Source organism: Passer domesticus, chromosome 10 (assembly GCF_036417665.1).
Source record: "Passer domesticus isolate bPasDom1 chromosome 10, bPasDom1.hap1, whole genome shotgun sequence".
Taxonomy (NCBI): domain Eukaryota; kingdom Metazoa; phylum Chordata; class Aves; order Passeriformes; family Passeridae; genus Passer; species Passer domesticus.
The window spans coordinates 38853997-38866816 of record NC_087483.1 but is presented as its reverse complement, the minus strand read 5'-3'; the positions used below and the strand labels follow the sequence as shown (position 1 = coordinate 38866816).

The following is a 12820-nucleotide window of genomic DNA, read 5'->3' as shown; positions in this document are numbered from 1 at the left end:
GCAGACTCCAAACAAGATGCCTGTGACCTTCCTGGGTGGGAGATGTGCAGACTGAGGAAAGTTTGCACATGGAATTTAAACATGTGTGGCTTAAACTGAGCATATGGTGCTTTCACTGACAGGTAGCTGTGCGTGTGCCTTGCTTATGGAGAAAGCAATTAGCTGATTAGTAAATGCTGATTAAGTGATAACTATTGTGGCTAGAGCTGAATAAATACACATAAAACATCCACGTTCCTGTTTAGAATGCTACATGTGAACATACCAGCAGCTCTTTAAGCCTCTTTGCATTGTGGAAGCACAAATCAGGGTTTGGTAGATCTTGTGAGAGATTTTTGGGTTCTGTAAATAAAATTTCATTACTTTGAACACAGCATTACACTGAACCAGGTAGGGCAGAAATAAATGGTATCATAATAATGTTTTTATACCCTGAATGTAAAACTCTGTTTACGGTTTTGCAAGAAAAATCTCAAGGATTTTGTCTGTAGTTTAGTGTGGCCAAAATGTAAATGTTTTGCTCTGTGCTGGGCTCTTAAAATGTAGTTTTAACTCCAAAGGTATGAAAGATTTCAAAAGTATTACATAAAGTCTGAAATTCATAAGTAGGAAATGCTGTGCATGCTTTTTCTTCACATCTCCCTTTCAGTTACAGTAATTTAGGTTTTAGTGTATGATGAATTCTGTCATAAATTACTACCAGAATACATTTTTCAGCTTTGGAGTAAATTTTGCTGAAATTAATATGGAATCCCTCCCATGTTTCAGTGAGAGATCAAAGAAAATCCCAAATGGAAAACATGCTTTTGAGAGGAGGGAAAAATAGTTCTGAGTTTTCAAATTCTTGCAATGAAAATAACTTAATTAAAATCAAAGCAAAACTAATTAAGAACTTAAAAGTGGAAGTTTTTTGGTTGCATAACATCCCTGAAACATGGCAGGATGGGTTGGTTATCACCGCCAGAATTCCTGGTCATACAGACAGATTATGCCAGTAGATCCCAATGGAAATGTACAGCTGGATTGCAGTTTTCCGACCACTCCTTTGGGCTTTCTGCTCTTTCTCACTATTCCTGCTCTTTTCCTTCTGAAAACAAAAAACAAAAAACAAAAAAAAAAAAAAACCAAAAAAAAAAACAACAAAAAACAACAACAAAAAAAAAACCAACAAAAATTGCTATTTTGGCAGGAAATTCCTTTTCTCTCCTAGGAGTTTTTTCTGGGTATGTAGCTAAGGGACAAACCAGCTGAGGTCCAACGCTTTTTATTCATGGATTTCATGGTGCATTCCTTGATCTAACCATTCTCAAGTGGAAAAGGAAAGTATGTTCACATACATCCCCCCCAGTCCATGTGCATCTTTTCTTGCCCTCTTCCTTGAAAATTGAGAGGGAATTAAAAATTTCAGCTTTGTTTCACTTGAAATACAGTGGAAAAATTTTTTTAAGTGTGAAATTGAAGTAAATCAATTAGTGAGGTATTCTTACTTCACACTGATCTTAAGGTATTGCTATAGAAGCTTTTAAATATGATGTTCTGATGATCTCTAATCCTTCAGCATTCATTCCCATCGTGCTTGTATCATATCCTTCAAAAGCTTCTCTAGGAATGTGCTTTTTGGGTTAGCGTGCACATGTGGTTTTTCTGAGTATTTAGTGAAAGCCTAATGAGCAGGCTCCCTGCTCTAGTGGATCAAGACTTTATTAGGCTGAGTTTTGCCCTTTGAAGAGCGTTGCCATATGGGAGGTTTGTTTTTTTTGGGCTCTCTCAGGTGCTCTTGGCAGATGGAGCTGGAAGCGCTCGGAAGACAGAGCACCAAGCAACTCCCATGCAAGCGGCTGGGGGTCACCAGGACTACAGCAGGAGCCTGGCAGATCCACAGAGCGCCCAAGCAAGGGGACTGCTGGAAGTGGGAAGCACATTTCTGGATTTCAGCAGCTTCTCTGGGCACCTGGTTCCTTGACCAAGGCAGTTCTTCATTAGATTCTCAGTGAATATTTCCAGTCTCGTGACAGAGCTGGAGAGCACTCAATAACATAAATGTTATCTCCCATTTGGTTCTTTTCAAGAGCCCTGTTGACCTGCTTGTCTTCATTGCATTCCCTCAAATAAGAAGGATCCAGGTCCCTTTGACCCCAAACAGTGATCAGAGGCAGCGATCTTCATCCCTACTTATTTAGGAGCTGAATGCAAGTTTACAGGGGCAAATGCCTTTTTAATCCAGGAGCATTCCTGGTCCAGGCAGACATCACTCACTGCCTTGTGTGCTGGTCAGCTGATTGGTTTTCTTCCCTTTTTTCTCTTTTATTTTATCATCATAATGGAATTTTGGTTTTCCAAGTTCAGTGTAATTTCATACAATGTAATTCTAGTTGCTTTCCTAATGCAGACTTTGAGCTCCATCTTCTTTAAAAAATGTTAATCTTAAAAAAAAAAAAACACACATTTTTGGCTGTGAGAACATTGACTTTAAACAAAGACACCAGGTTTTCTATTCCTTTTTTTAAACTTTCCTTCTAAGAGGCACTGCCAGGTGTTTGCAGCATAGGATGGGAGCATAGGAGTAGTATCCTTGGGGAGGCAAGGCTTTCATTTACCCATAGAGGGATGATTTCTCACCATCTGCTCTGTATCTCAGAGAAATGGGATGTTAAAAACGTGAATTTTCCCATCCGCTGGGAGCTTTCCTGCACAGCTCACGTATTGCAGAAAGAAAAAGATGTCACAGAAAAGAGCTGTTTTACTTCTGGGCCATCATAGATGACTATTTTTCAGCAAGAGGGTTGTTGTGATTTTTGTTTTGTTTTTTAAAGCCCACTAATTAGTGTGTGTTCGTAATTAACTGGTCAAATTCATTCTGTAAAGAAAACAGCTGAAAATAAAAATAATTCTGTGGTTATGCAAAATAAAAACATTTGAGAAAGCACTTTCAGAGCCAATAAAACCCTGAGGTAATATTAAACTGCTTTATTCTAAACAAAATCTATTTTTCAAAGTGTTTTATAAGTTTTTTTTTTTTCACTCTGCTAAGTTTTTCTCAAGGTAGAGAATATAAAAAGCTTAGATCTCCGTAATTTCTGTATTGTTGCATAAAATTGAAAGCAAGAATTTAATAGTATGGAAATAGCTTAATTTTTTCCATTTTTCAAAAAAGGTAGCAAACAAGCCTTTTTTCAAGAACAAATATTCAGCTCTGAGCTCAATGTGAAATTGCTTTTTAGAACTCCTGTACATGCAGTAACTTAGGCTGTTTTCATAATCTTTGCCCAAAAGAGAAGCAAATGCAAGATTTTTTTTGTGTAGACATGTGTGACCATCTGCAGATTTGGAAGAAGCATTTGCACTAAGGAAGGGATAATCACCCTGCCAGGTTTTGTTTCAGACAAGATTTCTGTTCCACAGGTGCTGGACATGGAGATATTTGGGGAGGTTCATGTACAGCCAGACACTTGTGTGACCTTGACTGTGGAAGTGTTTTCACAACTTTACATTTCTATATTTATTCAGTAATATTTTTCACTTAGCTGTCAGTTCAGAAACCTCTCTAAATAAATAAAATTGTTACTCTTAAAAATGAAAGCATTTTCAATATTTTTTTGCTCTGAGGAATAATCATTCCTGAGCTGAATAAATAAGTGGACATGTTTGGCAATGCTAGTTTTAATATTTCCAGGTCTGTTAGAAGCAGATGTGCAATACACAGAAAATTGCAGTTCATCTTGTAGTAAAAGCAGAAATGTATCATGGGTTTCAAGAATACTCGAAAACCAAATATTATAGAGTTCTTCTGTGTGTTTCTCACACTACTCTACATCTTTGAAATGCTAAAACTTGCCAAACTCTCTCCCTCTTTCTGACTTCCAGGATGGTTTTTCAAGATGTGCTATCAAAGCAGGGCCTTTAATCATCTCCCTGAAAGCTTTAAGCAAAACCAGTCCATGTAAACTTGCACTCTTAATTATCCAGTTGCTCATTTTTGCTGTTGAGGGGAAGGAATTAAGATATAACAAAAATCCTTTCGTTCTTGCAGGCTGAAAAGAAGTTGGGATACAGTTATTTTAAGAAATAGGAAATATATCTACATAGTTGTACATTTGGCCTGTTGTAAAATTGAGTGATGTCAGTAGTTGAGAACCTGACCTCGGAAATAAGAGCTGCACACAGGAAATTATTAAATTATTAGTCTAGTAAAGGACTCTTGTTGTTTTTTTCCTTTAGTGATAATACATCCCATGGCTTTTGAAGGAACTAAGCCAATGGAGAGATCTATGAGTGGATTGGGTTTTGTCTCCTCCTTTATTCTTGGTTTTATGTCTTTGTGGCAGTATTGACTCCAGTGAAGTTATTTCTCTCTTGTGCCAGTGTAAGAATAATGAGGAAACCTTTTCCCAGCAATCTGCAATGTAACCTTGTGGAAGACACTACTGTAATTTATATATTGATAAAATGAATATAATATATTGCACAGAGGTTTTGTGAGCTTTAATTAATATTAGAATAGTTTTACATTGAATAATGATGGAATAGTCTTGAGTTAATTAACTCTAGATCTCAAGGACATCAGCCTGTGGTGGTTGAATGCAGCAGATCGTGTGGGTGTGCCAAACTTCCAGAATGCCCTCTTTTAAAAAACATTGTTTTCAAGGTGCCCCAGTGTTGACTTTAAATTCTTTCTTTGCAAATTTGTCATGTGAACTGTAAAATATTTTTATTCAAAATGGAGGAAGGATTTGGTCATTAAAAGGTGTCTAAGGAAATAGTTGAAAATAGATATGTTTATTTAAGTAGAACTTTGACTACTTGCAGAACTACATCTTTGAAAATTTGATTACTTGAAACAATTTAAAACTATTTTCTGTGGCAGGAGAGGTGAATCAGGAACCTCCCTGCTGGTAACAGGTTATTAAAGCTTGTTGGTTTCTATCTAGTGAGCAAATTTACTTCATGGTGAAATATTTAGAAAAAAAGCAGATTTTCTTAAAATTTTATTCCATACAAGTAGTTCATGGTGATGTTGTTCCTGTCATGTTGGAAGGGTGATGGGCAGCTCCCACTCCACCCTCAGCTGGATGTTAGAGTTCCCTAAGTGAGGGTATCAGATACCACTAAATTATTGCTTCATGTTGTTCCTATCATTTGCTTTGATTTTTTGCTTTTTGAATCATATCATCTTCACTTTTGATTTTCATTGTGCCATTTTTTTTTCCCTTCACCTTCAACCATTTCACTCTAATCCATTCTCATTTCCAGAAGAGCATCCCTTGTGTGACGTAGGGGAGTTCCTGTGCCACGATGGTGTCACTTGTGTGTCCTGGCACTGGCTGTGTGACGGGGAGCCCGACTGTCCTGATGATTCTGATGAGTCCTTAGACACCTGTAAGTAAAGGAGGAGCTGCTCTTTTATTTTATCTCTCTTTAAACTGAAACATTTTCAGTCACACTGACTATACAACTGGAAGGACAGATTCCATTTTGTTTTATCAATCCTGTATGAATCTTCTTGTTGAGGAGAGCAGGTTGCATTCTTAGTGTGTGTGAGAGACAGAAGCAATGGATGAAATGGAAGGTGTTTTGTCCTTGTGCCACTCTGTCATGAGCACTGGCACTGGAGCATGTGTGCCCTCTGCTCTCCCCGAGCTGTGGGTGGGCTGAGAGGGGACAGGCACAGGAAAATCTGCTCCTCTAGGTACATTTAGGGGGAGCTGGGGTGGAAGAGTGCAAAATATTTTCAATACAAATATGAAAAGCATACAAACATCAAAGGGAAGAATGAAAGACTATGTGAGAGCTGTGAGGGGGGAAATAAACAAAGAAAGGAAGATGATGGAAAGCTTTAATAAAACATATTTAATTATAGTGAAGACCTTTTTGGTTTTTTTTGGTTTTTAATGTGGCTAAGAGCTTTTGAACACCAGAGTAACAACCTTACAGACTTTTTTCTTATCAGCCTTGTAGACTACTGATGAGGTGTTATTAAATCTTAATGTTCCCTTGTTTCCTGTGTTCTGAGGAAAATGAGGGAATTTCCTGATTTTATCCCCAGGATAATCACTTAATGTAAGAGAAGAACCATGTATTTTGTATCAAAGCAATACTGACAATCAGGAAGGCTGGAAATGGAGTTTGCTGCTCAAAGAAAAGAAAATATCAAACATCAGACAGTATTTAGGAGTCTAATCTTTAAAATGAAGGACAGAAGCTTAAGATGTCTGGGAGCCATTTCTGTCTGGGCAAACACTGCAGTGCTGATTGCAGCCTTCCTGCTCCAGAGCTTGTTCTCTGCTACTGATCAGAAAATTGCCTCGGGGGCTGTGGCGAGGGTGCTCTGATTAACCACCCTCCACACACTTTGGGATTCTCAGCCACAACATCCTGCAGTGGGAAGTGTTGGGTACAGCTGGGATTTTGTTACTGCACTGCTGGCTGACTGCTCCCTTCTCCGATGTGTTTTCAAGCACGGTGTTAGTATGTGCAGGTAAAAGTTTTTCTAATAATGAATATCGAGATAGGAGCACACAAATGGTCACACACAGAGTTTTTAACTTGCCTCCTGAACTCCATGTAGTTCCAAATCCAAACAGCCTGCTGGATGCCCAGGTGTTTTCCTCTTGAGAACCTCACATGGTTTGTGAGATGTGTATTCAGCAATTCCATTTAAAGTTGTGGCATATTAAAAACCTGGCATTTGGAGTTTACTGATGGCTGGAGGAAATGGTGAGGTACTGGGAAAGAGAGTCCACACTTTTCCCAAAATCAACCAGCACAGTCCTCTTGGAAAGACCTTTCCCTTTGCAAATGTGAACAGTTTGTGTCAGATGTTTTCCTTGGGCTGTCCTAAGCCAAAGGTAGGAGTCAGCACCGTGGCCTTTCTGGTTATAGAGAAGGAAGGTGTTCTTTATTCTTTTGCACTTTCCATGGCCCTTTGCTGAGGAGCTGCTGGGTGTGAGAGACAATAATTGCCTTAGGTCTGCTGCCCTCTCTCACCCTCTCAGTGTAACTCAGCCCAGCGCTGAGTGAGAACCAAGTGACAGCGCTGGGGCATTGGGTGAAACTCTGTTACATAATTGCTCACAATTTTGTTTTGCACTGGATGGTCCTGTATTTTTTAGTCAGCCCAATTTTTTGTCAAATTGTTGAAATATGTGTGCCTAGTCTGGCTTCATCAGGTAAGTTGTTTCTCATTAAAAATTAATACAATGCTTCTGAATTTTTTTTTTTGGTGCTGATACTTTGCACCGCGGTATCTGTAGAAACTTATAAATTGCATCAAAAATATTCTTATGATATGTTTGATCCTTGGTGCTAATGCCAGGGACACAGCACATTCAGTTTTTGTGCACAGAGTCATGTGTCTGTTTGTTTTAGATGAATTTGTCAGCTCTTTTTTGACTTGCATATGATGAATTATTTGGTGTTGCCTGACAGATATTGCTAGTTGTTCCTATAGCTGTATACAAATGGATTTTGATTGATTTTCTGTGGATTTGTGCCTAGTAATAGGGTTTTCTGGGTTCTAATAATGTGCAGGTATTGATCAAAGCTTTTTCTGCAAGTGGAAGTTCTTAACTTCTGTCCTGTGGGGATTTAAAGTACAGAAAAGGAGAGAAAGTCTCAAGCTGCAGCTTTTCCCATGGTGAGAATATGAGAAGTCTTATTAGTCTCATCACTCAAGCATCTATTTACAGAAAATATCCAGGAACTAAATATCTTTGTGGGCAGTCTCCTGATAGCATTTCAACCAAGTTTTACAATGGAACCTGAAAGTTATTTGGTTGTACAAGCACACATTATATGCCTGTATCAACTAATTCCCTTAGGAACCTACCTGAAATCCTACAATCTAGTAAGTTATTATTGTTTGTAAGGAGATCTGGCACGGGACAGAAAAGGGGGAAATGGTGGCATCCTTATTTGTTGTTGAATTCAGTGTCTGTTGGAAAAGGCTTTGGCAGGGCTCTGTGCAGGCACAACTTCCTGGAGCTGTCAGGGGTGTGCTGGGTGTCCTGGCTGTGCCTGTGTGTTCTTTTCAGTCAGCAGAAAGCTTCCAGCACCAGTCTGTTCCCCTTCTACTTCCCACCTTCCTCTAAATGGTCTCACAAACAGCTTGGTAAAATCATAAGTGAACTCCTACAGCACCTACACTCATGTTCTCTCCCATTTCTTAGCAGCCATAGTTCTTTTTGCTCTCTGAAGATGTTTTTTACAGTACCAAGGTACCTCAGTAACTTATAATGAATAATTTAGTGAACAAATTCTGTTGCTTTTCTGTTCCAGAGTTGTTCATGAAAAAATTGATTAAAAAAAAAAAATTATTAATAAAATTCTTGACCAAGTAATTTTTACACCTTCTTGGGTGGTATCTCAGTTGTTCATGGGTTTTTTGCAAATAGTCAGGATTCAAAAATCAATTTACTCAACCTAATCAGATGATGCTGGGTTCTTCAGTAGGCTAAATCAGCAAGCTCACTCAAAATCAATAGAACTTTATCAGAGAGCCCAGAATCTGGCCAGACAGTTTGGCTTTTACAGATAGCTGTGAGTGAGTCTGGAGGTTGATGCAAATGTTCAGAGGCAGGGCTCTGTTACAGGGAAAAATAAAATGTCTGGCTGCAGACTCACCTGACACATGATTTTGGTGGGACAATTACAAAACTCAAATCCATTGTTGAAAAGCATTGAGTTAAAAAACATAATATTGACAACAATTTGTATATTTGTATCATCAACTGACTCCACTACTGTGTGCAGTTACCACTTAAAAACATCAATGCAATACTCATTTCCTTGGGGATGGTTTTAGTGGTTTTTTGCGGGGCTTTTTGGTTGTTTCTTTTCTTTTTGGTGTTTTCATTGGACTTTTTAGTTTATTTTACCATTCTTGCCACTTGTGTTGGTCTTAAGCTATAAGTATTTGCCTGTCTCAGCAACTGTAAGTAGACAACTTCACTAATTTTTTTGTCTCTTAAAGATCCAGTTTAACATGTATTTTACCTGTGTCTTTTGTATTCCACAATTGTACCTCTCAATAACATATTCATCCTAAGGAAGCCATGCCTGAGGAATACTGTGGTTTCTGAAAGCAGACAAGTATTTGATGTGATGTGCTATTACCTGCTTTTCTCCTCAGCCTCTTCCTAACAGTGCTGAGATCTGAAAGGTGCATTGGCAAATTACTCCTTCCATTTAGTACTTAAGGCTTTTTCTGTGTGTTTGCAGCTTCAGAACTCATCTGGCTTGCATGTTGTTTTCAAATCTCAGCTCGCCAATGCCTCTCTGTCAGAATGCATTCTGCTAGGGCGAGGTGAAACAAAGGAGCAAGGAGAGAAGTTGCTTATTTCCTGCAGCTTCTTTTTGAAACTGTGCACACTGATTATGTTTGGGTATTGTAGTGCTGGGTGCAGCAGCTCCAGCAAAGGCTGTTTGTTGTCTCTCAGCCATAGAAGAGAAAGATGCTGTAACAGTACCTGACAGCTGCCCTGTGAGGAGACACTTGAGGTCTGGAACGAGGTTCCCCTGAGCTCCTTTCATTTCCATCTGTGGCAGAACAGGCAGCTGAGCTCTGCAGCAGCACAGCTTCCCATTAGAGCCATCTATGACCCCAAATACTGCTTGAATGCCATTTTATTCCCACCCAGAGGGAATAAAATCCTACAATATCAGATCTCCCATTAACAGAGCAGCACTCTAAAAGGATCTGCCAAGTCCAAAAGTTCTTGATGCTCATTTGTTTTAGCAGCAACAAAATCCTGAAAACATTTCACTCCTCATAGCCAGACTGCAACTCTTGTCTCCTATTGTCCTCAGCTGCCCTTTGTTTGTGATCCTGACACTGTTGCTCTGGTATTTGAGCTTTCCTAAATGTTATCCAAGTACTGTTTGCATACCTTCCACCCACACAATTTATTTGTGGCCCTGCATTGAAGCAATTCTGGTTGCCATTAATAAATCATCAAATTTGAATGGTCCCTGTCTCTGGTAGTTTGAGTAGATGTACCCTTATTGTAACATGTTGAAAGTATTTCTGATAATTATGTTCCTCTGGGATTTTAGGGAATGTCAGTGTCTATAATCATGATTAAACTGAAGTTGGAGGAGCAAAAGAAATGCAGCAACAAGAAGTGCCTTGTTAAAAAGCTTGAGTCTCACTTTGGTTGCTAAAAGTGTGTCTTTCATTCTCTGGATGCTAATTATGGGAGACTAGTTTCAGAAGCTTAAAAATTGTTAATTGGGTACCTCTGTTGTAGTTCTTTTACCAGCAAAGGATAAGATAATTGGATGCAATGTTGCTCTTGTGGTATGAAACAATAAAGATAAAATTTCCTAAAGCTCCTAATTCTTTTATGAGTAGATTCATTGAAATTCAATAGAAGCTGGGATCCCAAACCACTCTTTAGTATCTTTGGAAAATCCCAGCTCAATAAATAATGTGCATACATTGAAGGTGCACTGCCATGAGGCTGCTAAAGGTAAATGAAGGAAATGCTGGACCTGAGGGGGAAATGTGGTCTTGTGTTTTCACTATAATTTTGGTGTGTGTAGTTACTGTTGAACAAGGAATCTGCTATATAAAATACCTTTTTACACCTATTTTTCAGCAAGATATTTGAACTTGTTACTGGCCAGATATTAATTTAATCCAGTTTGAGATGATGAATGGGTATTCCCTTTTTTTCCTCTGCATCAGGATTGTTCCTATCAGTAGTGTAAAACTCCTGAAGCTGTTGTAGGAAATGAACCACAGCAAAATGACAAATGTCAACAGATTTTATCCAACTGCTGCTAGTTTACGTAAAATTAAGTTAAATGCTTAATGCAGCAATACAATATTGCCAGCTTTTATGTTAGCTGGTGAGAAGTGTTTCTGACAGAACAAGATGAATGTTTTGAAGGAATATTAACTTTCCTGATACAATTTTTACAGACCTGAAACAAAACACATTTCCCATTTAGTCTCTTCTTGCAGTTTACCCTGGCAATGCTTCTGTGGTTGGTGAATACTGGTAAAAAAAATACTTATAAAGGCACTTTTATTCTGTCTGGAGCCTTTGCCACAGCCTTATTTACTGGCACATAGCCTGTCAGGGCTGCTGGCTTCATCCTATCCATATAGATTGCTGCTGGAAAATATCTCAGTGACTGTGACCTGGGCTGCAGCTTTTGACCTCTCTTTTTTCTCCTTACTGCATCATTTGGAAAACCAGAGAGCTCAGCCCTTCCAGGAAATGTGGTTTTGCTGGTGTGATGGGATGGCTGATGCTCTGAGGGTATTAGAGCAAACAGCCTGGAAAGAATGGGTGTCCATGGTGCCCTCTAAGCCCTTTGGGAAGGTTACCCAAAGCACCCCAGTGAGACAAATCCTGCACTGCCATCAGTGTGGAGGAGCTCAGCCTGTTCCACTGGGGTGCTTGGGCTGCTCTTGATGATGCCCAGTTGTCATCCAAAGGGGGATCATTCCTGGAGGATGTTCCTGCCTTTCTCTCCACTGATGCTGCTCCTTTTCCCTCTGGGCTCCCCATCTTTGGCTGCTGGGGAGCACTTGCCTGGGGCCAGGGGATAACTTTGATGCTTTTACATTTACTTCCTGCCACAGCCAGCATATAGGCAGAGCTGTTGAGGCTCCGGAGAACATTTAGAGGCAATTCCATTTTATAATTTCCCAGTGGGGTCTAATGCTACTTCTGAAGCATGAGCGCATTGTCCCATCTTGGGATACAACATTTGCCTTCTCTACATAAAGTAGTTTATTCACTTTTTTCAGGAGGAGTGGCTTTAAATACTTGGTGGGATTAGATAGTGTCAGGTAACACCATGGGAACTAAAATTTACATCAGATTGAACATAAGGATCTTGGAAGAACAAGGTGTGTGAGTCTGTGCAACTTGAGTCAGAAATGTAGAGATTCTCATTCCTGGTGAGTCAGGCTCTGCTGCCTGAGCTCTAAAAGGCTCAACAGCAGCCTAGCCCCCAGCAGCTTCATTAAGCAAGGGGCTACAATTTCAGCTTTCTGAACAAAAAGCATTTTTTTCTTAAATAATAATAAGTCCTGCTACACTCGGGTATACATTGGAATTTGGCAGGGAATAGAATTACTTGCTTCTGCTAATTTTCTTTAAAGCATTTTAAAGACTAAAAATGCTCAGTTACATTTTGTGCTTTGTTGGTTTTATTTCTTCCTACTTTATTTTCTATTCTGTGTATTCATTTCAGTTTGGTTTCCAGTCTGAAAGTTCTTTAACATTGTCCTTTACGTCATCCAAACACTCAAACCTGTTCTAGCCAAATATAATTACCTTAAAAAATAGTTGAAGACTTTGAATTTTATTATCATTCCAAAGCTGGTGTGTTACATATGCAGATATTTAGACAGTTATTTATACCTTGCAAATATAAACTGTTACATTAACTCTTATTGTAGTGAAATGGTTTTGGTAAGGTGAGCTCATTTCTGGTGTGCTAGGAATGATTTTTTCCTTGCAAATATATAGCAGAAGATTTATATGGTGCACAAAAAGTTTAAGAAAGAAGAGTTCCTTTGTTCTTTAAATGCTTTCAGTGCATAGTAAGAGAATAACCTTTTACAAGATTTTCACTTCTATTCAACAAAGTGCTTGAGTTTGTCACCATCTGAGTACCCAAAATGCAGTGTAATGCATAAAATTAGATTTCATTTTGCTTTTGCACATGGTGAAAAATATTCAAAACCTTTAATTATGAATTTGGGGGCTTGATGATGTCAGAACCACAACTTTCCTACTCTGTGTCAAAGATAAGAACTACATGGTGGGGAATCATGGACCTGTTATTGCACAGGAACTCGGCA

The 12820-nt window shown here is 38.9% G+C and overlaps 1 protein-coding gene across 5 annotated transcripts in view; it reads left to right on the top strand.

The window, feature by feature from the left end:
- The window catches only part of LRP1B (LDL receptor related protein 1B), a 622229-nt gene that overhangs the window by 154066 nt on the left and 455343 nt on the right, over positions 1 to 12820 (top strand). For all 5 annotated transcript variants that reach the window (XM_064435270.1, XM_064435269.1, XM_064435266.1 and 2 more), the window contains exon 2: positions 5251 to 5376. In XM_064435270.1, coding sequence (XP_064291340.1) covers positions 5251 to 5376 — 126 coding nt within the window. The remainder of the gene's footprint in view (positions 1 to 5250; positions 5377 to 12820) is intronic.